At 45.1% G+C, this 27,785-nt stretch overlaps 1 protein-coding gene across 1 annotated transcript; it reads right to left on the minus strand.

Moving 5' to 3' along the window:
- Positions 1-27,785, minus strand: LOC119446764 (aryl hydrocarbon receptor nuclear translocator homolog). The gene is made up of 9 exons (XM_037711303.2): positions 27,306-27,785; positions 25,093-25,144; positions 24,527-25,007; positions 24,294-24,441; positions 20,986-21,171; positions 16,473-16,647; positions 13,609-14,119; positions 5,304-5,421; positions 1-1,105 (listed from the first exon to the last, which is right to left on the minus strand). The coding sequence occupies exons 1-9, from the start codon at positions 27,325-27,327 to the stop codon at positions 936-938; spliced, it is 1,863 nt and encodes a 620-aa protein (XP_037567231.1). The 5' UTR covers positions 27,328-27,785; the 3' UTR covers positions 1-935.

Below are 27,785 nucleotides of genomic sequence, written 5' to 3' on the forward strand. Positions count from 1 at the left end.
TACCCTTGAAAGAAATGTTTTACTGCAGGGCAAGAAGGGTACATGGCATGATGTGATTAGATTTCGAAGACACCTTTATCTCAACCTAGATTTATGAAAAGCATACAGAAGGAAGGCTTTACAGAGGAAGATGAACAAAATTAGGTACAATGTCACGAACTACAAAGCACATTTAGAGCATCTTGGAGCTCTGTACATGAAAGGAAAGCTTATGGGGCTATTGACCCTTTGACGTGCCATAATCAAGATGCCATGATAGCTTCATCATAAGAACTACCACCTAAGCTTTCTTACTACCGATCCCAAAACTGCAGCACGCCACCTACAACAAAAACATACAAAGCAGACAAGCTCCAATTTTCTTCTGTGACCAACAGCTGCTTTCCAGCTTATAATGTTAAAACTTGCAGAAGTTCAAGGAATGTGCGCAAGCAGTACTTTGAAATGAATTGCATGTCCTGTAAAAATATGAGGAATGTACAATGCATACATCTATTGCAAGCTCATGAAACTTGCCCTTCAAAAAAAAAGAAAGAAATGAGAAATCTGAGTCAAACTAAAATGCTTGTTCCAGCTTATACACTATAATCAAGTAGGCACCAATGCATTAAATTGTCACCTTCAATATGATGAAAAATGGTTGCTTTGGCTTCGTGAAATATGAAGCCATTTGGGACGATGCTTCCTACCAGCTCGGTGATGCGGTGGCAGGTGCGCCACAAAAGGGCGAAAGCAGGATGGCAGAGAGCGGTCTTGGGTGCAGTACAGTGCAGTGTATTTCTGTGACCTGGGTTTTCTTTTTTTTTTTTCCTTTTTCTTCACGCGGGTCAAGTACATTGCTGGTCCACGATGAGGCATGCTACCAAAACCCTTGCACGACGGCGCTGTTGCTGCAGTTATAAAAGAGGGCCCCCCCCACCACGATGTGTGCGCAGTCACTCGGGAAATGAGTTGAACATGGAGAGCTCTTCAAACGATGCCGTTCCCGATTGGTCGAGCATCTGGAGCATGTCGGAGAGCTCTTGCTGCTGTGCAGGGGGCGGCGGTGGGGCTCCTCCTGCTCCAGGTGGGGGGGCTTCACCCGGCTGCCACTGACCCCAGAGACCTGCACGAATTCAGACAATTCTCTTCATCCAGAGGCACACACACATACAACAGCCGGAAGGTTTCTCGGGGAAAAAAGGAAGTGGCATGGTTGCTATGACTCTAGCTTTTATCCTCCTGGGGCTGCGTGAAGTGAGAGTGACTTAAACCACTTAGCCGTTTGATTTATCAAGAAATTTCTTACACAGAATGCTTTTTTTTTTATTTCTGATCATGAATATCCTTGTTATTTTGAGGCAGAAAAAAAAAAAGACTCATAGAACAAATAAAAGTAGGCTACTGAAGTTTGTTGTACACTATACAGTCGAACTCGGATATATCGAATTTGAAGGGGATCACAAAAAAGTTTGACATATAGGTAATTTGATATATAAAATAAAAATTTTGTACAAAAATTTTCAAGGGGATTTTACTGCTGTTCGTTATACACAATAATTCGCTACATGTGGGTTCGAATATATCCGTGTTCGACTGTAGTTTAGGTGCACCAACTAAGTGCTAGTAATAAAAAAAATTATGGAAGGAATATATACAGAAATTTATTGTCTTTGGCAGCAAGTGGTACAGCTCAAAACAAGGAATTATGGAGTCATTTACCATTAGGTTTCATCGACTGTGAATAAAACCACCTCATCCTCTACAAAACATCAAATATATGATAACTATTCATCTCGCAAGCTCACAGTAAACTTCTTAAAGGATACAAAAAAAGAAAAAAAGGAACAGTGGAGGCTTCGGCGGAACGCTTTTAACGTCAATTTTAGTCCAGAGACGCACACTTGTGATGTAGTCCTGTGAGCCTTCCTCTTTGTCTTCTTTGTCCGAAGAGCTGCTGACCTCAGTCACCATCACGTTTGTCTTCGCTTCCCAAGACGTATACCCCGGTGTCTTAACAATCATCGTCAGAAGAAATACACTAAGAAATGCCCCTTTTCGGGAAGACAGGCCAGCGATATACACATCATCTCTGCCAGGCGCCATTTCGAAGACACCTGACATCTGCTGACCAAAACACCAGTTAAGCCGTGGACGAGCGTCTCTCTTCGAAAACACTCAAGGGGGAGAACTAATGCCGCAAGGACGAGCTGCACTCATCCTACACTTTTTGGGGAGGCAATCCAAAACGATTAAAGGGGCCCTGAAACACTTTTTGAACATCGTAAGAAAACGTTGCCGACCTGTTGTAGAGGCTGCAGTGAACATGTGAGACTGCTCTGCATGCCGCAGGGAATTTACAATCTCCTGTCAAACACAGCAAGAAATCGCTTGCTCTTGCTTCCGCAATGCTGTCACATCAATATTAGCTGGCCCACCAACATGTTATTGGCTGTTTTTATGATCACAAGAGCATTTTCAGTAATACATAATTGCTCATTTTTAGCTAAATAAACTAAATATATATATATATATATATATGTCTGTAATCTCAAAAAGACATAAATATCATTTCATCTTTGCACTGCGCATAGCTGCATCAGCTGTGCATGGCTTTCGAGATAGCAGCAGCGTGCTGCATAGCATAGTCTCCCGCCGCCATGGGGTGCTGCAACGAGCCCTTTCGCCACCGCTGCCGGTACGTTCAACTTTTGGCCGGGACTTTGCTCTCTTGGCTTCTCCACTGTGTAGCTTTCAGCACGGTAGCAGAGACAAAAAGAAGGAAAGCCGGGTATCGTTGTACAGTCGAATGTCGATAATTCGAACTCGAAGGGGCCCGAAAATTTGTTCAAATTAAAAAAAAGTTCGAATTAATGAAAGGACGAATTTTTTTAAGTATTCGAGCACCATAGCAAGATGAACGAACGGTGCGAGTCGTGAAATTTCACGGCGCGCAAGCGCATAGCGTGCGCCCACGCCGGCCAACGCTCGGTTTCCGATAACGGCAGAAAACGAAACTTCAGGGAGCGGACGGCGCCGACATGGCGATGGCCGTGCACAGCGCATGCGCGCGTGGAGACCGTCGAAGGTGAGGGAGGAGGGTGGCAGGAAAGCGGATTTGGCCTCGGCAACGCTTCGGTGGCTCCCCTCGCAGCTCCCTCATCTTGGACTGTCTCCGTGCATGCCCGCCGCCAGTACAGCCGACTCGGCGCAGATTAGCCCGCTCCTTGAAGTTTCATTTTCTGCCATTATCAGAAAGCGAGCGTTTTCCAGCGTGCGTGCCGACGCCGCTGCTGGGAGCATTGTCGGTCCGCGGTATGTTTGAATTAACCGTCACAAATGCTTTCACGTTCGAATTACCGAGCGTTTTCACCCTTTGAAATACACATTGACAACTTCGACGGGACCACAGCGTCAGTTCAAATTAAGCGTGTTCGAATTGAAAAGATTCAACTCCACTTAGTTGAAGCATTTGAAAAATTTTTGCGGCATGAGATTCGTGAGACGACATTCCTTAATAGTGAGGACATTCTATGATTAGTTAGAAAAGTGTTTCAGGATGCAAAGGGGTTAAAGGCGCCCTGACAGCAAATTTTCAAGCTTGAATTATGCACTGCATGTTAAACCGTATGCGTCCCACAGCAAGCTGGCAAACATTTGGTATCATCGAAAATTTGCACTTGGACTTTTTTCACAGCTAAACTGCACAGTAGTCTGGCAACGCTATCATGTGACATGATGAAATCACACTCTCTGGATGGCTCTCTCAGAGTAATAGGAACCAGTCTTGAAGGCCATGATTTTGTGTACAACATGCACAGGAAGCAACTGCAGAAGCTGGAAGTATGTTGCGATTGTAATGTGTGGTTTGATTTTCACATGTACATCTCAGCAATCAGCCTGATATAGCTCCTGCAAGGCGTTTTTCTGGTTTCTGCTGTTTTTCTAATGCAAGTGAAAGAATTGCATGCACAATGCGCTGCCAGAAGAATGCAGAAGCTATTGCTCACTGGAAGCTTTCTGCTCGAATGCTTGCACAGCTGTGGGCAGCACGCACCATCTCGACAATGCACGCATGTGATTTTGTAATGCTTCAGAGCAGACAACAAAGCTGCTGGTGCTGCACTTTTGGATGTCACCTAAGTCTCGCCAAAATGGCAGTCACTGGTGTTGGGAGGGGTTTACAGGCAGCGATTTCATATTGAAATTTCAGGTCGTGCCTAGAGGCAGCAGCCCCCCCCCCTCCCCTTTTTTTTTGTGCATATGTGTGTGTGTTCAACCATATTGGCCACTCTACTCTCAGATGTAATGATAAACAGGATTAGTTGGATGACCGTGTCATGACCCCTTTAATGAAACAAAGGCGGAGAGAGATCAGCCTGATACCAATGTGCCTCTGCTTGCAATTTATAATAAAAGAAGGTGGTAGGGGGTCTTAAACCCAGACCACACGTACACTTGCAGACGCATGCAAGCTCACATCTACGTGCCTTGCGCCTGGCACGCCTTGCAAGGAATGGCGGTTTGCATCCACAAGAAATGTGCACCAGCGCGTGCTCACACATAGACATTTTGACAGACATCGTTTCATACTGAGTTATTGACAATGCTTCAAAATGCCTAAATTTTTATAAAGGCCACTGTCCTTATTTTAGAGTTATTAAATTATTGTAAAAAAGAAAGAAAAAGCATTTTCTCGGATGGCATAAATCTGCCCCACTGAGAGTTGCTTGTACCACGCCATAGCTGCATAGCCAGGCACACTGATGCGAGGCAGCCCAAGCGCACGATAACAGAGAAGAGCTGATTACAGGGATCGCATCGCGTTTCGATGCATATGAGCCATGCCCCACCGTTTGTGGATGTGTGGGCACGCGTGGACATGTGATCTGGAGTTTAGAGACAGGCACTATAAGCAGTGTGGCATCACTTCATAAGAGGCACTGCACTTGCATTAATGTTCTACATACAGTGGAATCTAAGTGATACGATCACTTCTGATACAAATTTCAAGATGATACAAATGTTTAAAAAGTCCCGGCCCACGTCCATTAGCTTACAACATGCTACATTTTGAATGTTGTGAACTACTTCTCGCGCAGCGGCAGATGACCTAATACACAATGGACACTTGCAAACACTCTCCCCTATTGCCAGTACATCTTGTCTGCAATCATGCATTATATTTCATCACCACACAGGCTGTTGGATAGGTTGGTGACTAGCGTAGCATCGCACACACTCGTACATGCACAACCTTGATCGGCTGAAGCACTTGGCTGATAACAGTACTGCTGTTAACACAAGATAAAGTGTAACTTCACCTGGGCGTGCTGCACCACCTGGTGCAAGTTGTGTGTATGTGGGGCCTGATGGGCTCCGTGATGGACTGAGTTGGCTGCCACTGCCACCACCACCATATCCGCTAGATCCATATTGTTCCTGCAATAAAACAGCTATACGTCAGCAGGAAGCCATTCAATTCCTAGCTTCAGTGCTCAATGAGCTGCTGCACAAATGAAGAAGTTGAGTAGTTATTGAAAAGGTGGTGCTAACATTGGTTGGTGCTATCTAGATTTAGTCTACGAGAGACACCACAGTGGCCATGTGTCGCGAACCATATTCTAGGTCACTTCATCATGCTGTTGGGTTTGAAGTGCCAATTTATTTATTGTAAGCAGACAACGAAGAGACAGGCAACTTTAACAGCACTTGCATACACTGCAGTGTGATAAGTGAATATAGCAAGGATGCAATAGGTTGGTACCATCACATTTTTGTTCACCGTACAACTGTATTTTGTTAAATATTTATAGAAAAGGTCCTTATTCCATACTTGTGTCCATGGTGTTTCAAGAAAAGCAATGTCACAGTACCAGTCTTCTCAAGTAGCACACTGATCAACATCTTCAAGCTAAAAAACATAGCCTTGTCTCTTTTCAGCATTGTTTTCTGTGTACAACCCAGGCCCCAGATGGCACCATCATGACTTCACCAGGAGGGGACACACATTTGAAGCCACTTGATGAACTGTCGTATGGAAAGACTACAATTGTGCACACTAGATTGAAATCATTTACAAGTTGCAGTCTTCCTTGTAATCTAGAAATGATGTCTTTGATGCCAGGCTCTTGTTCAAGGAAACAACCTTGTGAAGAGCACATTTATCTCAGCAACCTTAATTTGTTGCACTAGCTAGTAATAAGCAAATGGAACATAGCCAAGCAATGCCAAAGACAGTGGCCACTCTTGTAGCATGTACTGTAGTAAACGTCACAAGCACATCACTCATAAATGGTAGTTATTTACATTCATCAAAAGCATAAACACCACTTTTTCAACCTGGACTCTGGGAAATATATGTACACGTTAAAAAGTAAAACCTTCACAACAAGGATCAGCAACTCAGGATTCAAATTATTAGAAGCAAGTAAATTAAGCAAGAAAGTCTTTTAAGTGTCTCTGTGATGTACGCCAACATTCCTGCATTCTGACCTCACTGGAGTGCTGCCCGCACAGCCAGGAATCAAATGCACAATTCCATGTTCATTAGCAGAACATTATAGTCGTTCAGTTAATATGGCAGATGCTAAGGCCAGGGACTGCAGCACATGGCACCTGAAGGAAACCGCCAGCAGAGTTCTAGCATTAAAGTTTATTTCAAAGTGCATACCACAACAAAAAAGAAGCCTGCACACAAGGTCAAATGCACTTAACACTGCTTCGATAAATATGTTACTTCAGTCAAACGCCTTTATAGCAAAGTGCATGGGGCCTCCGAAATCATCTGCTATACAGGTCATTTCATTGTAAAGGTCACAACCACACAGCTCACAATAGAACTGGGACAGAATTATTCCTTCATTATACCGGTCATTTTGTTATAGAGGCGTTCGTTGTATAGGTGCTCTACTGTACACTGCCTAGCACTATTTACAACTGGGCTACATAACTCAAAACAAGTGAGGGTCAAAAACAACTTCTCCGAGAGCCACACAGGCCGCACTTTAGTATAAAACGGTGAATCTTTTGCTTACGAAGGGGCAGTCTATGTTTAATGCCATCACACACATTGCTGTCCTCAGTACATCTTGTAATGTTGCATCAGTCATTGAAGACCACAGGCAGCTCTTGTTTAGAGCCATCAAAGAAGGAACACTTCCAGACAAATGTTTCCGAAGAAAGATGCCAGTTTCAAGGCATTGTTACTTGCATTTTCATACTTGCTCTAGTGAAGGTTTATATAAAACCGGAGGAGGGGCTGCTCCCGCTGCATGTCTTTCAGCCCCAGGAAATACTGTAAGTCAATGAGCACTCGGTGCAGTAGTTGCAATCTTTTAGCGTCGCCAAGAAAGGGTCACGGAACAAGTGGTCACTCTGCATTTCATCTCCAAATGACATGAAATGCTGTTGGAACTCTCCCTATAAGTCCTTGATAGAGTCCTTGATAGATTCTGAAGATTTGGTGCTATGTGTTTCTTCTATATCACGTTTATCATGTTTATCGTCAAATTGAAAAACATTTGATTCCAGAAATTGGTGAAAATGACACTATTTTGCCATTCCAGTTTTTAAGTATGAAATGGACAGAAAACAATGCAGCTTTCACCGTTAAAGAATGGATGAAAAGTTTCTGTATCTGTATCCAATTTACCCATGTTGTCAGTAGCAGTATGTCAAGAAATATGTGGGCCAAGCATTGGTGAATATATTATGAGCTCATTAAAATGTGTCAATTATCTGCACATTATTTGTATCGGCCTAGTACAAACTGAGCCTCAAACGACCTCACTAGTGCCGACAATTCTACACACAAATGACACTGACTGATGCGGTGCGCTGCTGCGTGAGCAAATATTTCTGAACAGTAAAAAGTAAGGCAAAAACAGCAAGCATTGGTTCACCAGCACTATCATCTGCAATCATTCAATCGAAACGTACTTGGAAAGTGCATGTTTGATGTGGTTGTGGACTAGTATAACTGCACACCACAGAAGCTTGAACTGCCTGAACTCGACTGAGGGTCGCTAAACACCTTCTCGCGGGGCTCAATGTTATGCAGCCTTGGCTTACACATTTTTCCGATCTCTATATTTCTTCCTGTTCACCAATGACAACCACTCAGAGTTGGCAAAATGAGCATGACGTTAAATAAGAAAATGGACAAAACCGGTTTTCCTAGGGCTTTATTACTTATCAAAGTAAAGAACCGAGTATAGCTGTCTGCCTTTTTCTACATTGCTGCAAGACAAACACCTAAATAATTTTTTTTTTATTGTGGTAAGCAGTTAAGTCCCAGGAAACTCGGTACTTCCTCCATTCTTTAGGTTTTACTTAAACCTTTCTGATCTGTTTCTCTTTCCTTCCCTTATTTCTGTATTCAGTTTCTATTTCTCTCTTCTTCCTGAAGACCAGGCAGGCATTGTGCCCCTCTTCGTGACATTTGCCAACCTGTTTCTTCCTTCTTTTCCTCTCTGTCAATCGCACATTTTTATAACACAGACTTATACAATCAATTATTGGATATAATGAAGTAAGCCTAAAATGTGTCTTGCCGATACAAGCATGCAACAAATACAGTCGAAGCTCGATATAACAAACACAGATAACATAACGAATTATCAGATATAATGAATTCTCCTGTTAAACGTAATAAAAATCTGTGATAAGACGCGGTATCGGTCATAGCAAAGGAAATTTTTGTTTGCATGTACCTCAATATATATATATATATACTGGTAGCAAAATGGCAACAAAAATGTCACACACAGTCGCCAACTGATTTTTCAAAAGCCTAATTTTTCGGTGCCTACATTCCTCTAGCACCAATGTATAATGGCAATAACCAAAATTTCGCATACCTTAGTGTTTCGGGCATGAACTAAGCGTGCAATGAAACAAACATGGCAGCCAAGAACCAAGTTGCTTTGCTGCTATGTGAAGTGGCACAAAATCACAACCTTGGTTGCTGACTTTGGTTGCAAGCAACTTAAGCAGTGCAGCCGGCAGTGGCTGGTGAAAAGCCGCCGCACAAAGCCTGCTGCCAATATGTCCACACTTGTAGACCTTATCGACGAGTGAGCATGAGATCAGGTACATGGGCCTAGACCGGCAGCCGTAGTCGCGGAGTATGGATCCATGAGCGGTGCCCTTCGTGCCAGAAAAGTAATCTGGCGGCGTGCTTATTTTGGCAACTGTGGTTGAACTGCAGTCGGCAAGCCAACGTGCTGATCCGCACGGTAACACCAATCACATGAGTAGGTATTCACGGAGGTGCAGAGCACATGTATCTAATTTATTGTTCTCGTGCTTCGTACTGGCACAGCAAGATGTCAACAGGGCCATTAAAATACACAGGAAACCATACGCTGGGCTGTCAGAAGCACCGCACATGCGTTTCTTTCACATAGACATGAGCCCGCTTTTTTTTTTCCCCGCCGACCTCTGCATGTATGCTCACAACGAATATACAGTCTACGCTCGTTACAATGGACCCGCCTACAACAGACATTCGGATATAACAGACCATATTAAAACCTTAGTTTGGTCTACCTATTTTATTAATGCAATGAAGTTCGCTTTTAACAGACCGTGCTACAATGGACTATCAGCTACAGCGGACGAAATTAGCAGCAATTTTTTCAATATCGGGCATATAAAGCATACTTTTGCCATGTCGACACGGGCTAACAACAAACTTGTGAGGGTCAGCCGAGGATCGCGACCCAATCTCAATCTCCCACACGAGGGAGGAAGGCGGGGCGGAAGCGCACCATTTCCTTCGCGTGCAAGGCACGAGGGGAAGGCAAGGGAGAGGAAGGGGGCATTCACCTCCGGCGACTGCTGCCTATGGCGCAGCTACGTGGGCGCCTTACCTTGAAAGCGATCTTATTTTGAAAGGACAAAGTGCGCTCAGTGCGGGTAGCTTCATATGCGCTGTGCTTTCGACGTTTAGTTAGCTCGCTGCTGCAGCTGCCGCGCTTCCTGACTGAAGCGTTTTGACATCGACTTTCCATGGTCATCAAGTGAGATGTGCTCATGTTTACCTGTGCGCGCATGACACTGTGCTTGTTAATTTAGTAAGTGAATGTTTACAACTTTATACGGCCGATAAAACTACTGTCCTTACTTCATATGGCTGTCTACTAATTTGCTATCGCAATCGATGCTTCGCCTTTCAAGCAAAAGTGCAACATTTTTTTTTTTGTACTTTAGATGTTCGTCACTCACTCTTTGCAGTAACGTTGTTAGACATTGCGACCAACGTTTCGGAAGTGAGGCATTTCGGATACTATGGGCATTTTTTTGTCGGATTATGAAGGTCCGGTGTAAGGAGAGTCGACTGTATAGGATATAACGAAGTTATCTTTGGGTTGGATGTGGCTTTATTACATAAAGGTTCAACTATATACAGTAAAACCCCATTTATACATTCCTCGCTGTTGCGTTTTCCTGGCCACTAAATCGCGTTTTCACGACCTTTTTTTCACGGCGTTTTCACGACCTTTTTCCCGAGCCGTTTGACTCCTATGCATTATGTTCCCATTTGATACAGCACCATTCTGTTGTGCCTGCATCTTAACAATGTACTTCAATGCTGCAGTCATGGAAATTTAGCGGTGCAGAGGAAAATGCTGGAAGTATGCAATCGTTAGTCCAAATAAGCGTGTCACGGCATGCTTGTAGTGCACAGTTGCCGCAGCAATCGTCTATGCGAAGCGGCACGCCTGGCTGGCGTGTTTTCTTATCACTACCAACGGCGTCAGGAAAACTAATTGTATTTTCACTTAAGAGCAACATAAATGTGCAGAGATTGATTGTGCTGATGAATATAGGTGCTTTATTATGAGCTGCAAAGAGATTGCAAGTGCAGTGGGCTCAGGAACCGACAGCCAGCAAGCTAGCCCTACCGTCTCCCTGTGATCGCCAGCTTGCCTGGCTTGCTCGTTCGCTACTGTCGGCGTCAATAAAATCAAATGTATTGCAATTTAAGTCCGATATCATTGTGTACATGCTGTGCTGACAAACATAAGCGGTTCATTATAATCTGCATGGGGTCGTGTCGCAAGCATCACAGGTCTCAAGATTCTACAGCCCAGCGAGTTATGTCTGCTGGCTGTCAATGAAGCCGACATTGTGGACACTGCCTTCCGGAAACACATCTATGCAAGTAGCATTATTGGCATAGTTTGTGTAAAATGAAAGAGCTGTGCAATGAAGTTTGTTTTCACTTTCTTTGACAAGTTACACAATATTCCAAGCGTCCATGCAGGGGTGCCGATTCTGGGCGGAGCTACTCGCGCCACTCACTCGTTTGTACCATGTGTATGTGTAATCATTGTATGCCGCAAATCGGACCCCAACATGCCGTATGATGGATCGCACACAAAATCGCAGCATGTATCTCCCGTTTTATGCGGTGAAACATTAAAAGTGGAAAGGGGCCACTGTCACAAAACATAGTACGAGTCCTTTAAAAAAAAAATGGAACCGGTAACAATTACTTCTTTCTAAAGCATAACTGATTATGATTACTAATTACTGCCCCACAAAAGTAATTTAGCAATTACTAAAAAGTAATTAATTATTTTAGCAATACTTTACCCGCTACGTTTATTAACATTGCACTAATACAGTAAATAGAACGACATGGCCCGGCTTTTTCAATGCGTCCTCTGCAGCCCACATGTTTTATCTCTTCACTAAGTATTCCTTATTAAAAACATTTTTGGGTCATCATCCCTTGTTTCCCTGTGAACACATCTGCAGCAACACTGAAAACTCACTCAATGTGTGTGCTTGAGAGAAGGGCTGTGTAGTAACGTATGAATATCTTGCTCAAACAATTGTGGTTACTCAATGCTGCGATGCTTTGGTCTGGGTTCTCGATAAAGCACGGTGCTTCATTGTTACTGCGGCTTGCTAAAGCATTTGTGACAGGGCCAGTGAAAAAAGGAAAAAACGTATGAAGTGATTTCCTGGCATCAACTTCCAAAGCAGCCATCGCTATCAAGCCCTTTCTATTTGTCGGCCAACATCTTGTAGACCTCCTCTCTGCGCCCTTCACTTGTTAATCATCGAGACTTCAACGACTAATTGTAACAGACGTCAGCCAATGCTGACGTTTCTTGAAAGGTGTCCAAATCTGTAATGCAATTTAATATAGTGCTGGATATTATTTAGCCCTAGAAATACTGTTTGTGAGTTACAATCACAAAAATAAGTCTATATAGAAGAAACACATGAATTTACTTGACAAAAGCGTCTGTCAATATCAGCGAAGTCACAGACTGCACTAAGCGAAGAAAAATTCAGCAGCAGCACTTATCACATATGAAGGGAAGGCCGCCTACTAGCACTTCCAGGAGAGAGGGAGAGAAATTTATTATATGAGAAAAGCATGGAGGTAGGTCCTCCAAGAGAAGTGTTGACAAGTGTTGAGAAGTGTCTGCAAGCCTGCCATGTTCAGGTGATACAGGCATAACTGCGGGACAGTGATTGTTGGAAGTAGGTGACTCATGCCCATGTTTTCATCCCTTCGGACTCTGTAGTTGCCGCCAAATTTAAGTTCTCAAAGCTGGCAGAGCTGTGTCGTCAAAAATGTAGCTCATTACATGTACTAATCATTTAATGAAAAATACAACTGAATTACAAGAAGCATTACCGAGTCAACAAAGTAATCGTTAAATTACAAGATTACCAAAAAACATAACTGATTACAATTAATTACATGTAATTCGTTGTGCACAAGTCTGCTGTTAGTTACACATGCGCACGGAGCTGTTTGCGATGTTGCTGTGGCGATTTGGGGCCTTCCTCACTGTTACATCTTCCCGGTTGTTACATTTTTTTACGCGATCCCTTGAAAAACTAATCAACGAGGTTCTACTGTAGACAGTGAAGCCTAGTTGATAGGCAGTTGGCGAGGAACATGCATCAGGTACACACTAAGCGATGTACTGACAATGGCAGTTGAGCGGCTATAAACTTATCGACCAAAAAAAAATTACGTCTTAATTCTCACTCAAACACACACACACAAAAAGCTTTATTTGCGAGCAGGCAGCAAGAAAATCTGTGATTTTCACTTGCCGCCCGCCATGGCGGCCTCGCAGCGACGACGGCTTCCTTAGCAAGGCCGCGAGCCAGTATCTCCATCAGGCTCCATTTCTCTGCGAACGCCCTCATGGCGGTCGGTCGATGCCCACACCGCGTCAGATACGAAAGGACGTGGAAGTGCCAGAAGCTATGGGAGCAGCAAACACGTCATGGCTTCCATGTTTTGATGTCACTATCGGTGGCTGCCGCAGTTCGGGAAAGGTCTGTGCGCCCCAATTTCGCTATCTATGGTCTGCGCACATGACATTTCGCTGATTCCACACTTGTACGTGCTGAAAAATGAAGTGAATACTACACACTAACTGATTCTGTTTGGCACACGGTAAGAGGTAGGTAATACATTAGGCTCAATGGTGACAGGGCCCCCCAGGGGATTCATCGCAACTATATTTAAACCATAATTACTTGTTAAGTGGGTACATATTAACGAGGCTTTACTGTATTATGTTCCATGCCAGATAATAAATAATCCCTGTGAACATACACAATGCATACTAGAGACAGACCCACCTGCGGAGGAGGCACCCTGGGTGGTGGAGGAGCACTCCAGGCCTGTGCAGGAGGTGATCCCTTGGCCAGGCGCGGCCCTCCTGCATATGGCTCATAGCCATATGCTAGGGGAGCTGCTGGACGCCTGTCTGCTGAGCGGTAGGCGTCAGCACGAGGCAGCGAGTAGTCCAAACCCTCCTTGGCATGGCCACCATAGCCTAGCGGCATGTCCGCAGGTGCATCATCAGTGCCAGCAGCGCCAGCCGACAGCGTCTTAGCCGAAGTGTTAGTGCAGACAACATACTCGACGTCATTTGTGTAAGGGTTGAGAAAAGCAAAGGAGGAGGTCCGCAGCCAGATCCACTCGCGGTTTTTTGCACGCAGCCGGTACATGACCGACATCACTTGGCCTTTCATCTTGAGCACCTGCTCGAAGTTCTCCTTCATGTGGCCCTGATCCTCGGGATGGAAGAAGTCGAAGCATGGCTTGCCCAGCAGCTCCTGTGGCTGATATCCCAGCACAGCTGTCACCCTGCACACAGTCAACACCAGCACCAGTGAAAGATTACCAGACAAGAAGTAGGGCAGCCATTTCTGCTTCTAACATACAAGCAGATGTGGCCTTGTTTCTTTCTCCACATAGTTAAATGTTCGATTCTCAGACCCCTTGTTACAGTCTTTCGGTCTAGATGAAGCCAAGGAAAGCACAGGGGCAATTTAATTGTTATAATAATAAGGAAAAGGTAAATGAAAAAGGAAGAAAAAAAAACAATGCAGCCATTAAAAAAAATCACCATGGGCTGCTGCACTCAGTGCTGTACATTTCTGAAGTGGATTATGCATACTCTGGTATTGTACTTGTCAAGCGAATTGAAGCATCGTCAGATTCCGCAATATACAAGACCAAAAGAAAGCTATGCTCTGAATCTGCCCCGTTAAACAAAGCACCTGGACAAAATTTTGCTGACAGCTGTTTTATGAGACATACCACATCTTTTATTTGAGCTCCTTTTGAGATAGTCATCTCCATGTCACTCAAAGTTTGTCCAATTCAGAAAAAGTGCACGGCACCACAAACGAAAAGGTGCAAGTGTGCAGCTTAGTAGTGTGCCAGGCTGCACCCACTCACTGCAAGGTTCAAGGGTGCACTGCCCCACGGCGCCACCTTACTGCACCTTACCTTGCACCCTGTGCAAACGAGGACGGGGGTGCAGCAGGGCACCGCTGTACCTCAAAGAATCGAGGGCCTAGGTGCAGTGCACTGTAGATAGGTGCAGAAAAACTTGGCTGAATTGAATAGACCTTCAGCTTCATTTGGTCTATCTGACCTTGAGGAGGGATAAAATATTTGTGCTGAAGGGGATCACTCAACTGCACAACAAACATTTGAAACTTTTATACCATGCTGTGCTACATGTAAAACAACCGAAGCTTACTTTTGCAAGGACAAGCCACCAAATCTTTTGGAGAATGCTTTTTTTTTTGACACCATGTCTCTGTTGAGTCATGACACATTGACGTCAGAGGCTGTTCGTTATGCCCTGTGCACTGATGGAAAACTGCTAAGTAATAACTATGCAGCTATGAAGTCGAGCCATACATGCTCAACAAAAAAAAAAGGTACGAAAATTTGATTCAATTACGGCTGAATAGTGATGCCTCATTATGTTGATGTCACACTTATGATGTAACACCCTGCTCAAAGCACAAGTTTTTCAAGAATGAGCAGAACATTTTTATTAACTGTGAAAAGATCAGACATGAATGAATAAACTTTATTGTAGGAAGAGTGGTGTGGTTAATCAGATATGAAAAGATGTGTGTTCATCAGATAATGCTTGTCCACCACTTATCACGAACTCACTCTAGGCAGATTACAGCCAAGCTTCCAAGTAAAACCATCTTTTCTAGTACAATGAAGTTGCAAAGGGACCCTTTTCAAGCACAAAACAATTGAATACAGTAGACTTTCGTTAATTCGATTTTTTTTACTCATTTAATCCCGACTGAAGATGCCGCTCAGCATCCATGTGTTTCTATGGGCACATAATTTCGTCATTTTGATCCTAAAATTGGCCTTTGCCAATTTAGGTCAAGTCAAATCAAGAACTGATCAAGTTCGCAAGTCGAGCTTGACCAGACAGCCTTCACGTGTGTGACTTTATGGTGACCCCAATAGCGACCCCTTTAGTGGCAACATGTCTCGCCGAACCTTAAGAGACAGTAAATACGTTGAACACACATCAATCTCCTGTCGAAAACAGTTATTTTTGGCCTGCCCCAGGAAGATCTTCCAAGCAATATGGTAGCTCAAAATTCCTATTGAATAGAATAGTTACCCTATTCTAATGCACACCTCTTATTCAGTAGGAAAATCGGGCCGAAAAATGCCTGCACAGTGCAATCAGATATGAAACCAAACTGCATTCGCAGCATTCGTATGCTTTATCGCAGAACACGACTGTCTTGCAGCAAAGCTGACTTTAGGAAACTGGCTGCCATTGTTTAACACATATTAGACCCTTGCCCATTTTTCTTGCTAAAAAATTGGGTGCACATTATATTTACACTTTCGTTAGGAGCTTTAGTGTCATTTCTACGTTTGTTTTGTACTTTATACACATAAAGAATGGGTGCAGGTTTCATTTGAGGCCTGTTAGAATCAAGGGTGTGTTAGAATCAGGCAAATATTATCGACTCAATCAGGGTGTGTTTTGGCGTTTTTTCTGCATCTTGTTTAATTTGACGTGCCAGATAATTAAATCAATATCGCTGGTCCCGTCAGGGTCGAATTAACGGAAGTCAGTGTGTACATGGTTTTGGCGCAGCTTCAAAATGGCAGTGACTCTACAAGAAGTCCATGACTGCTGTAAATGACTCCTGACCTGGGATCGACAAAGGTGAACTTTCCATCCAAAGAATGACGAGAGATGAACTCTGCATTTGAGTTTGACCCCACGAGATCACTGGGATTCGGAGCACTGGTCACCTGGAGTCTACCAATGGCCACCAGACAACAATGGCTGCCCCCATCCTGATCACCGGGCTCCACTTGGACTCCTGCACAGCAACAGTTAATCTAAAGTTAATGAACAAGTAGTAGTGTGGAGTTTTCACAAGTGCCAGCAACATTTCAAGGTATGACAAAGAAAAGCAGACACTCATGCAAATGTAAGCAGAGCTAATCAATATTGTATGGCCAACTGTTAGCTTGGCATTGAACTTAAAAAGTACTTGATTTATACCCTCTGATAATGCTGCATGCAAAGATGTGCACAATACACTAACCGACATGATGCTTCCACAGCAGCAGGACACTAGGATACACACTGTGGTATGCTCCTTTGCAGTTATAAAAGGTAAAGTTGGCATGCACCTGAAAGCAGCACAAAGTGTCATAACCCCGGATAGGATTCTTTAATGAGGGCATAGACTTCTGTTTCAACCTTCTTATGTGAAATAACTTTCAGTTATACACATGCCTTTCAAAAGAACACCCTTATAGTGTGCACCATAATCTATTGATGTTTGTCATCTCGTGTGGATCATTTGTATCTTAGCTTTCTTAGATCATTCATGCTTTGCCTTACGTATATGCTTGCTTTCGCTACGTGAATTTACATTTCACTAGGTTGTCTCCTGTTTCTCATCCCTTACGGCCAAGCAAACAGGCTTTAGGTATCTGGAAAACTGGCACGTATTAATGGAAAAACCATCTCCCGATTCTTATGTGGGTTTTGCATTTACATCTGAAGCTGACCATTAATGTAAACGCTTTCAAGAAATATTCCTCCACACCACTTCCCACAGTGCTCCCTCATACACCACTCTCTGCTTTGGTGTTTTATTGGTCTGAGCTAATCTTAGAGGAATAAGCAAAGTATGTAAGAAATAAAATCAGAAAGTCGGGGTCAAGTATGTCAACCAGTGTATCAAACCGTCTGAAATACAGTTCAACATTCTGAACCAGTTCATGAACTACTATACACAGTGGAATCTCGATGATACGAATCTCACGGGGTCACGAAAAAAATTCGTATTAGCCGAAATTCGTATCATCGAAACACAATTAAAACTAGCTAAATTAAAGAGTCAGAGGTGAACTTACTGAGGCACACGTACGTAAAAAGCATTTACAGTATAGACCACTTATAACGTAACCGTTTATAGTGCAGAGCTGGCTACAACTGCAGCCTTTTCCGACTCCCGTTTACACTCCCATAGAACTCCATGTATGCGCATACCGCTTACAGTGCAGCCGCGTGAGACGAAATTGCGGCTTCCGCGGGAAAAGCTCGCCGACAAGGGCGGTAACGAGCACGAGGTGCGCCCACCGATGGGAGAGGAGATCAACGAGGGCGATGCGGAGGAGGAGCATGAGACGTGGAGCACGAGTCTAAGGGCGATAAAGTCGTCGCCGCGCGCCGTATGTGCGAGTGAAAGCGCGCGGGGGACGCGCGCCTTCACGGACAGCGAACGCACAGCGGAGAGCAAACGCGACTTCGGTTGTGCAAAAGGCCGTGGGGGTATGGGAGGGAAAGAAAGAGGGGGGGGGAGGGGGGCGACGCTGTGCTGCGGCGCCAAATGCCTATCTTGCAACCGAGCGCAAGGGTAACTGGCGACGCAATCTCCCCACGCGAAAGGAGCAAAGCGGGAAGGTAGCGCAGGAGGGAGGGAGTGGGGGGGGCTTCTACTCTGCCAACAAATGCATTCATGTACTTTGCGTCTGTGCCGGCTGTCGGTGTTGTCGCACGCATCGTATCTTGAAAGCGATCTCCACACGGCTCTGACCTTTGTATGCGCTGTGCTTACGCCGCTCAGTTGCCGTTGAAGCGATAGACCGCACGAACCTTCGCTTGCTGCGGCGGCCGCGCATGGGGAAGCGTGGCCGCCGCAGCGAGCGAAGAGACAAAAGGGAAAGCACAAAAGCAACAAAAGCAACAAAAGCGCCACCGCTTCAAACTCTTCGCGCCCAGTCGTGGCTTCCGCGCTGACCGGCACCGCGTCTGCGCCTCCGCACCAAAAGAGAAAATGCGCATGACTGCGCGCTGTTCTCTTTCGCAGCCGTCGGTGGGGCGGCGTTTATTCGTATCAACCGATGCAGGTCGAAAATCGATTCGTAACAACCGTTCTCTAGCACGTTGCAAAGTAATGGGGCTCGGCCGGGACCTCAGAAAAATTCGTATCATCCGGAAATTCATATTAGCCGTGATCATATCATCGACATTCCACTGTATTTCATTTCTCTAAACAGCAGATAACCACAATGCATCGGCAACAACTAAAACTTGAACCTGGACCAAACAAGCAATTTGCCAACCTGAAACCAACCACTTGAAGCTAGTTTTAACTGAGGGCATGTGCAGTGCTAAAAACAAATACAGCAGACCCTGGTTGATATGATCCTGTTTCATACGATTTCCCGGTGCCAACGTTCATAATCGAGAACACAAAAAATGACCCCATACAGTTAAGCTTCTATTTACCGGTTGATTTGTTCCCAGAAAACACGATCTTTCAGCAACATTCAGTACATCGCCAAATTACAATCATATCATATGTTTTCCTGGCACTAGATCCCATGTAAACAAGAAAAGGCACGAGGCACAAGCGATCGAAAGCAGTATGCGCTCGCCACAACAGCTTCCTTGTATTACTTGCTCGCCCGTGTCACGTGAAAATTCCGGCACGCATGCACTCTTCTGGTACCAGCAAATCTCGCAGGTCATCGCATATCACACCAATTCACTGCTATAGCCGCCAATCCGATAGCGATAAGCATCTTCAACCGTCTATTTCACAGCACACGCGTGTGGCATAGTGCCGTTAGAACTTGGAAGCGTGCTGCACGTTTTTCATAGGCGACAACCCTAATGCACTGCCGCTCCCTGCTATAGGCTATGCAAAGTGACCGTCATGTTACACTTTGGCAGCGTCGTATTTCAGCGTTACCCACCAGCTCGATTTCATTTCAGTTTCCCAACCAGCGAATCAAGCGGGCCGTCGCATGTAGCCATTGACAGCTGTTACCAACAACCTTATTGTGTTGAAGGGGCCCTGAACCACTTTTTATCGAAGTGGAGAAAGACATTCGAAGTGAAAATAGGCTATTTCAGAAATACTTTGCCGCAAAAAGTACTTCAATGCGTTCAGCAGAACCGGAGTTATTGGCAAACAAACACGGCTTCCCTTATACTCCCCTTCCTCCTTCAATGCCTTGCACTGCGTAAGCTACAGCGGAGTGGGGCAAGGCCACAACACTCCACTTTTGAAATGTCACCGTGGCGCGCAGTTCAAGTTTCATTTTGGATGTTAATGTAGACGCCAGGACTTCGGATTTTTGTGCCTTCGATGCACTAAACGTAAGCCAAACACAGTTGTCCACAGCGAGCAGCCAGTGGACTTGTGGCGGCACCCCTCAGTGGCCGCGGTGTAGCCGACCGCAACGACCAATAGCAGCCGCGTATTGGAATGTGCTTTATTACGTAATAAAGCACACAGAAGAGAGTGAGAATCATGGCTTCCGTTGAAACAAGAGTGTTTGAGAGCAAGGTAACTTCGCGCTCTGCTTGCAAGCTCCACATATCATCTACAAAACTTGGCTGAGATGTTCACAGCAGTGTATGCTACCCACAGACTATGTCATTTCACCAAGCCCGAGGGGTGGTTCAGGGCCCCTTTAAGCAACTTCACCTATCTGTTTCACAGCGCATGCTAGTGACATAGTGGCATTGGAAGCATACTGCACGCTTTTAAGAGGTGTTAACCCAGGTAGCTACTGGATTGCAGATGACTGCACGCTTTTAAAAGGCGATAACGCAAACTCGCCGCTGTTCCCTGCTGCAGGCAGCCATGAAGTGACCATCACATTTCGCTCTGGCGGCATCGTATTCTGGCGTCACCCACCAGCTCAATATTGTTTCAGTCTCCCATCTTCAAACATTATGCAATAGGAAAACAACAATGCATGTCTTGGGCCGCTCGGTCCCCAACATCTCGAGGCGTGTCAACGTCTCGTGCCGCAACGATTCGTGCAACGCTTCTCATTATGTAGATGTTAACTACAGTTGAGCCTGCCAAATTTTTCAGGGACTTCGTATCGTACACTTTCCCAGTTAGTAAGTGTTTTCGTGTTCTTTTTTCAAGAACATATGAACGAGGTTCTACTGCATTCCGAAAATACACACAACAATCAAGTAATGCTTGCACTACAATTTAATTACTAGATGGTCTCTCTCCTTGAGAATACATTTTTGTACTTGTCTACCCATTAGATCTTGCATGTTTTTAGATAAGTTATAATAGTTTAAACTAGCTTACACCTAACACTATGCCCATGCCCTTTGCTGTTCGCAATGCAACTACTATCGTAAAGCACAAACCATCAACAGCACTCACCTGATGGAGGCCAGTTTTTAATGTAACCAGTGCAGTGGACGACAGCGTAGGCGGCACCGTCAGGCGACGGGCCCAAGGCATTGCGCTGGCGCAGCCTCTGCAGGCCCTGCACGTCAGGCTGCACATTCCCCAGCTTCATGCGGCAGATGAACCCCCGCCGGGAACCCATACACAGCCGCATCGACGCTGCAAACATGAAAAACCTGCTCAATACCAGATTGCTGCAGTACTGTACAGCAGAGCCAGACAAATGATTAATATACTGCGGCACCGCTATGACTCCCATCATCGTGACGTTACCTTTATTTACCCCAGGTGCCCCTGTTCTTCTATGGACTCCGACTCGGTGCATTGAACTGTCTGAAAAATTGCTTTCCCAGTACTCCAGACCCTACGGTCTGGACGCTACTCGGAAAAACTTATACAGTGAAGCTGTATATGGCTAGACAAAACCAAAATCCGTCTGTCCGATGTGTGCAGAAACTATCATCATCAGCAATGGCTCGAGCGCAGCCATCTTCTTCCACAGCTGGCTCATTGGTGCCCCTCAGTGCAACCGCACTTGTGCCACTGCTCCTGCGTTCGTTGCCATCGTCTCCTTCCACAGCTGGCTCCGTTGCCGCTCATCATTCCAGCGTAGAATTTCACTTCTCTTCTGTTGTTTATGGGGGTATGAGCCATTGCTTAAGGTGGTATGAGCCATTCATTATCTTACGTGACGAACAGATTTAATTCTGAAGCAATTTAATTTTGAAGCATCGCAGGCGGCAACGCAACAACGGTGGACTGCGGCATACCGTCAGCGACGCCGCTCTCTCCGTCGCAATCGAACGTGCGTGTAACCTCATTGAGAAACACAAAGATGTAACCCATAATTGAGAAAGACTTTATTGAACTGTCGGGATTAACCCAGTGATAAACACCGGGGCCGCACGTTACAGCTTCGCTGGTTAACCATCTGAATGGAATGATTGGGCGGTGATCTTTCTTTAAACATTTGCGACAGCTTAACGAAACGTTCACCATTTACAGAGTTAAAGCTCCTCTTTTCAAATCTGCTTTTAGTTTTTTTATATCTCATTTGGTTAATTTGTTACATACCATGCATTTGTAAAAACAATGCATTTTTGTGCAAGCTTAGGCCATAACAGTTTGCACAAGAAAACACTAAAAAATAACTCGTATTGCTTCCAGTGAATAGCAGAATTCAATAAAGCAACAAAATATCGGGCAACGTCTGTGTTTTAGTTTAGAAAAAAATTCCAACACTGAGTTTGTTTTACCATTCTGAACGAAGAAACTTATGAAACTATCTTACTGACTATGTTTGCGGAAAGCTCTGAAAGTTGTTTCTTTGAATTCAGGACATGTTAAAGCCTAAGCATGCCAAATTCCATTCTGATCAGACTGAATAATGAGCACAAATTTTAGTGCACAATCTCTAAAAATAATAAAAATGAATAACTGAGAAAAACACGCTAGAAAGTATAAAAGAAAAAAAATTCTGACGCTAGACTTCGATGAGAAAACTTTTTTTTTTTTTCCGTATTTTCTGCAATAATGCAGCATGTGGGCTCTGGGAGAAGAGGGTTAGGCCTACATCCCAAAAAAAATTCAAGAGCAGGCAACGCTGTGGAGCGAAATGCTGCGTGCGCGAAATTCGGGTAAATTAGCCTTCTCATGCATTTTTAACTAACGTCTAGCTGATTCTCAGCTTTGATTCTTTAATACATAAATGAGGAGCTTGGAGGAATACAAAACACATAATCGACTTTTTTTATGAGAAAATCGCGGTTTTTCGGCCCGCATCTCCTATTAATACGCGTAACAGACATCACTTATGAGATTCGTCCGCTCCCCCCCCCCCCCCCCAAGTCTTTCTCTCCCTCCATTTCACCGCCTACAGACATTGTTCACGTCTCCCGCCGAAATAGAATCCTAGCAGGCTAGCCAACTGTCCAGAATTTCGGCAAACTAAAGACAGACAGGGACAAGTCGCAAGTTTGAGACAAACAATTATAATTGAAAAAGCACACATCAAAGAAAACAACACAGAACAAACAATATACAGCACGAGCTAATTCTATGCATTCCCCAAAGTCCTCAGATACCATGCATTGATGTCCAAAATATTTACATTACCTCCTCGTGCTTTATTTTCCTCTTTAAATGTTTTTTTCTTCTTCTCCCTGCTTCTTTCTTGGCTCATGACAGTTGACAATGGTACAATTAAGTTTCATTTATTCGGTGCAAAAGTTAAGTGACCATTTGTAAGAAGCAATAGTAGTGGCTAGCTTGCATGCTGCCAGCTTCCCCTAAAAGTATGGTTTTCTTGATAGTGGATGACTTGAAGAGTGCAAGTGAGATCAGCATCTGGGGGCCTGGCCCCAAATTTTCCAATCCCTTTCTATTAGAATGACAGGGTGAGTTATGTTACGCACAGTCAAGAGGAAGATGGAGAAAAAGTGCATGCAAAGCCATCAACATACAAGTGGTTCACTGCAGAAGGGATGAAACCAATTTGCAGCACCTGACTTCAATTTTCTAGACAAAGCTGCAAATTATGTGTCTTCCTTCATACAGCAGGCATGGCTGCACTTAGCCCCATTTTTATAATTCACAAGCAAAAAATTCCATTAAAGCAACCCTCACCAGGCCCCGTTGGAAATTTTGGTTACACACTTCGAATTGTAAGGCGTCATTCTAGGAAGGGTTTTACTGAAATTTTTTTGATTGGTTCATTATTAGAGGAGATAAAGAAATTGAAATGTTACGTTGCCATGCCCCCAAGAGGCGAGCTTCACTGCCAACAGAGACACTCTCCCTCTCTGCCTCGACTAACGTCTGCAAGCAACATTCCTTCCCTGCCATCTTCTTTACAGGAGCCGAGGGACCACGTCATGTTCACGTCGCGAGTCTCTCTGCACCCTTTTTTCCTCTTCCTTTTTTGCTGTGCTATGCTAGGAGCAGCGCACTTTCAGTGGCACCATTTCAGGATGAGCACTGGATGATTTACTAAATGCTTGCCACAGCCAGTGACATTGCGAGCAGTGTGTCTTATGTGGAGGCATTTGTGTGTGTAATCTCGACTTTCTAGCTGGAAGAGCAGCTCCCTCGAGAGGAAGCGTGCACGCACTCTTGTTTGAAATTTCAGCTGTTTTCGCGCCATACATCACTTTAATAATTTGCAGACAGACTTGCCAGCGCAAGGTCTACGCACTGCACTCGTCTGCTTTCAATAACCAAACCTGGTGAGGAGCCCTTTAAGCTGTTTCCTTCAGCCCAAAGCAGCATATACAGGGACTCACACTGATGACCTTCCTTCTTGACAGTTCCAGTCTTCAGGTCAAGGATGCGCCCTGAGCTGGAGGCCTCCTGGGTAGAAAGCTGTTCGCGTACCTTCTCGACATCCTCTGGATGGATCAGGTCGTACAGGCACGCATTGAACCACTCAGACTGCATGAAAAAAGGGGGAAGAACACACCTTTAGGCCTGATGATAAATGCCACTCCACTCTGCAGTAGGCATGCATGGCACCCACCTGGGACTGGTTGAGCACGGGGCCAACTGAGTCAGAGACATAGATGACTCGACCCGTGTCACAGGAGACCACAAAGAGGAAGCCGTCAGCTGCCTCAAGTATGAGGTGCTTGAGCTCCTGGTCAGTGAGGAAGGAAGGCTTGTAGGTGCCGTCGCTGCTTGTGTTGCCAGTTCCACGGAGGGATTTCATGTGGGCTACCGCCATGCGCAGGATGGTCAGCTTGTCGGGCTTGCGCGCCAGCGCACTACACGTGGGCACCATGTCCGAGAGCTCCGTGATGTAGGCTGTCATCTTGTTGCGCCGCCGCCGCTCAATCTCACTATGGTTCTCCTTTTTGGCGGACAGAGACTCGAGCAGCTCACCGCCGTCACCCGGCCGCGGTGCCGCCAGCGCATCGGCCGTAGCAGGCCATGCCTCGTACCGCTCCTTCTCCAGGGCGTCCTCGTCCATGCGGCCAAACTTGCCCTCCTCATCGGCAGTGCTGCACACAGCCATGACATAAAACCAGTTGCCGGAACTTGCCCACATTTCTATTAGCACATGCAACTATGATGCTCTCAACTCACTCCTTGTAGCAACTGGCCTTCCGTTTCTTGAGCACCTTGCTGCCGTCTGCAACTGCGCGCAAGAGTACAACTTTTAGCCTCCATAAGTATGCAGAGCAAGACTAGCAACACAATTTTAATAGGAACAGTACAAGGTCTCGCAAAATTGTATATAGTGAAAAGTTCAGGAAAACTCTTTACTGGCAACTTGTAATGTTCTAAGGGCATACTTACAGAAGCAGCCATCTGGTCTATCCGCAATAAGCGAACGCTCAATGTTTCCTGCTACAAAAAACGGCATAGTAGTACTAACTGCTAGTATGGCAGCCAGTACACTGTGCTGGTACTTCCAACCTCCTTAGCAGGGCAGTTGATGCCACCCTGTCAATGATCAGCTGTGCTGTATCCTCCAGTTTTCATCAGTGGTGGCATCAGATTCACTGCCAATGAAAAACTGTAAATATGGTGTTCAGCAGCCTTATTAACCAATCTCCTAACCTCCCACAAGAATGAAATTGTTGGCAATGCTTGCGAAAGACAGGTTATACAGTCAACTCCCATTAATTCAACACTTTCGGGACTGGAAGTTCTAGTCTAATTACGTTTTTTGTTGTCAACAGACTACTTTAATACAGTGTTACTTCAATACAGCGTTACAATAACTATGCAGATAGTCGTCATTCAGGGGTACAGAGACTTAAACACTTTCGTTTTTAAGTGCTACACTGTTCACTTAGTAGAAGACACACTTCTGCTTTCACTGCTTGGCCCACTAGTCCTCTATATATGTGACAAGCTTTTGGGTGTCATCATTAATGCACAATAACCAACACCAAGTGTATGTAAATATAAAGGAATTCTGAATTAATGAAAGAGATCGCTTTCAAAAAGAAAAGTCACATGCGATTTTACACATTCAAGGATGAGAGGCACTTAAAGCCACAGCCTTATACATATAAGCTAGAATAAGCTGGATTACTTGAATAAAAACTTAAAATGCATAAAATATATGCTAAATGAAACTTTCTTACTCACATTTAAATTAAGTTTCTGGTTTTTCTGACCTCTGATAATTCCAATACAAGTTTATGTCCATGAGTAGTTTGATTAACACAAGCATAATATGATTGTCAAAGAATTACTACTTGATTCATACAGCCACCGGCTAGTACTCTATCAAAACAAAACATACGAGTGATTGCATCTTCATAACTACCTTGATCTGTAGGTGGCCGGAGTGTTTCAAGCTCCGGGTTACAAAGTTTACGTATCTCACAAGCTGACAGTGAGCATGCACGGTGACTAGCATTAAGTTTAGGTTTTCGAGGCCAAAATAACTGGTCACACTTTAACATTATGATACATTACTTTCAAGGTCCTTCCAACCACAAGTGTATCCAAACGTCACCACGATAAAGTGGTAGTCAAAAATATAGCCAAGCTGTCCGATGAATCGGACGGATGGTGCAACAGGGCGCGTTAGTACCAACCATCGGCTACAGCAGAGATTCCTCGTATAATAAGGTTGTCTACAGCCCCTGAATCGTGAATGAATTCGCTGAGAAGAAGCACCAAATACCAACATTTCTGGCTGTCCCATTTACAGTTAAATCATTTTCATTTCGGTTGTCTGACCCAGACAATTTTCAAGGCACTAACTCTTCTAAGCATCGCTGTACTGAATATTGTGCGCTTCGGAGGACGCCAGTATTACCGACGGTGGAAGTAGCTAGACTCATTTACCGGCCGTATCACTAAGCAGGGATTACGAAAGCTGCTAACTGCACAAGTCCAGTTTTCACTGAGCCTCGGCTCTACTTGCACGCAAGCTTCAAATACGATGTTACCTGCCGCGAGAAACACACAGAAAAATGTCATTCTTTCCTGCAAAAACTTAAATAAGCTGTATTACAGAGAAGTGCAATTAAACTGTCATTCAAGCCGATAAAAGACGCAAACCAACATCCGCGCTCCCGCAATGACCTTACGATCCCCAAAGCTTGTAAAACGCAACGTCAATATTACTATTTCACAAGAAGTCTAGATCACTCCGGGCTACAACTGTGCATGTAGAAAAGCTCGTCTTTGCTTCCGATCAGCGTCCGCTAGGCCACTACCCCGTAGTACGCACGGATCGGGCAACCAAACACAGAGTAGCTTCCGAGATGAACGCGTCACACCTGCGAAGCCTCGAGCAGCGCCGATCGAGCATCCGTAATGCTCAATTAGCTTACCTGGGTTTGCTGCCGCTGCCATGGGACTAACGCGTCCAGGCGCGTACACCGGCCCCGGGGACCGCCGCCACGCGCTCCGCACGGACCTGCGGCGAAAGCTCAACCATGCGTTCCTGCAGCACAGCGCTCGAGAACGACGACGACGACGGCGAGGCTTCGCGAAGCCGCCAGTGACGCTCCGCTCTTTCCAATACCCCAAGCACGCAGTGATGCGCGCACGGGGCCCGTTCAAGGACAGGTACGGACAGACTAGCCGCCAGCTTTTTCGCACACGCTGCACACTTTACACTCAACGAAGGATCGCTCCTACGACGAGTGTCAACTCACAAAAATGGCCGCCACTCGCGCACACAACGCCACATGAATACACAGCGATCCCCACAGGGCACGGGACAGCCAGCGGTGCTGGTAGATTGCTTGCTCGGTTGGCGCACGGGTTGGGTGGCCCAACAGGCCAGGGTGCGTTCCTCACCAGAGGTC

Source organism: Dermacentor silvarum, chromosome 3 (assembly GCF_013339745.2).
Source record: "Dermacentor silvarum isolate Dsil-2018 chromosome 3, BIME_Dsil_1.4, whole genome shotgun sequence".
NCBI lineage: Eukaryota > Metazoa > Arthropoda > Arachnida > Ixodida > Ixodidae > Dermacentor > Dermacentor silvarum.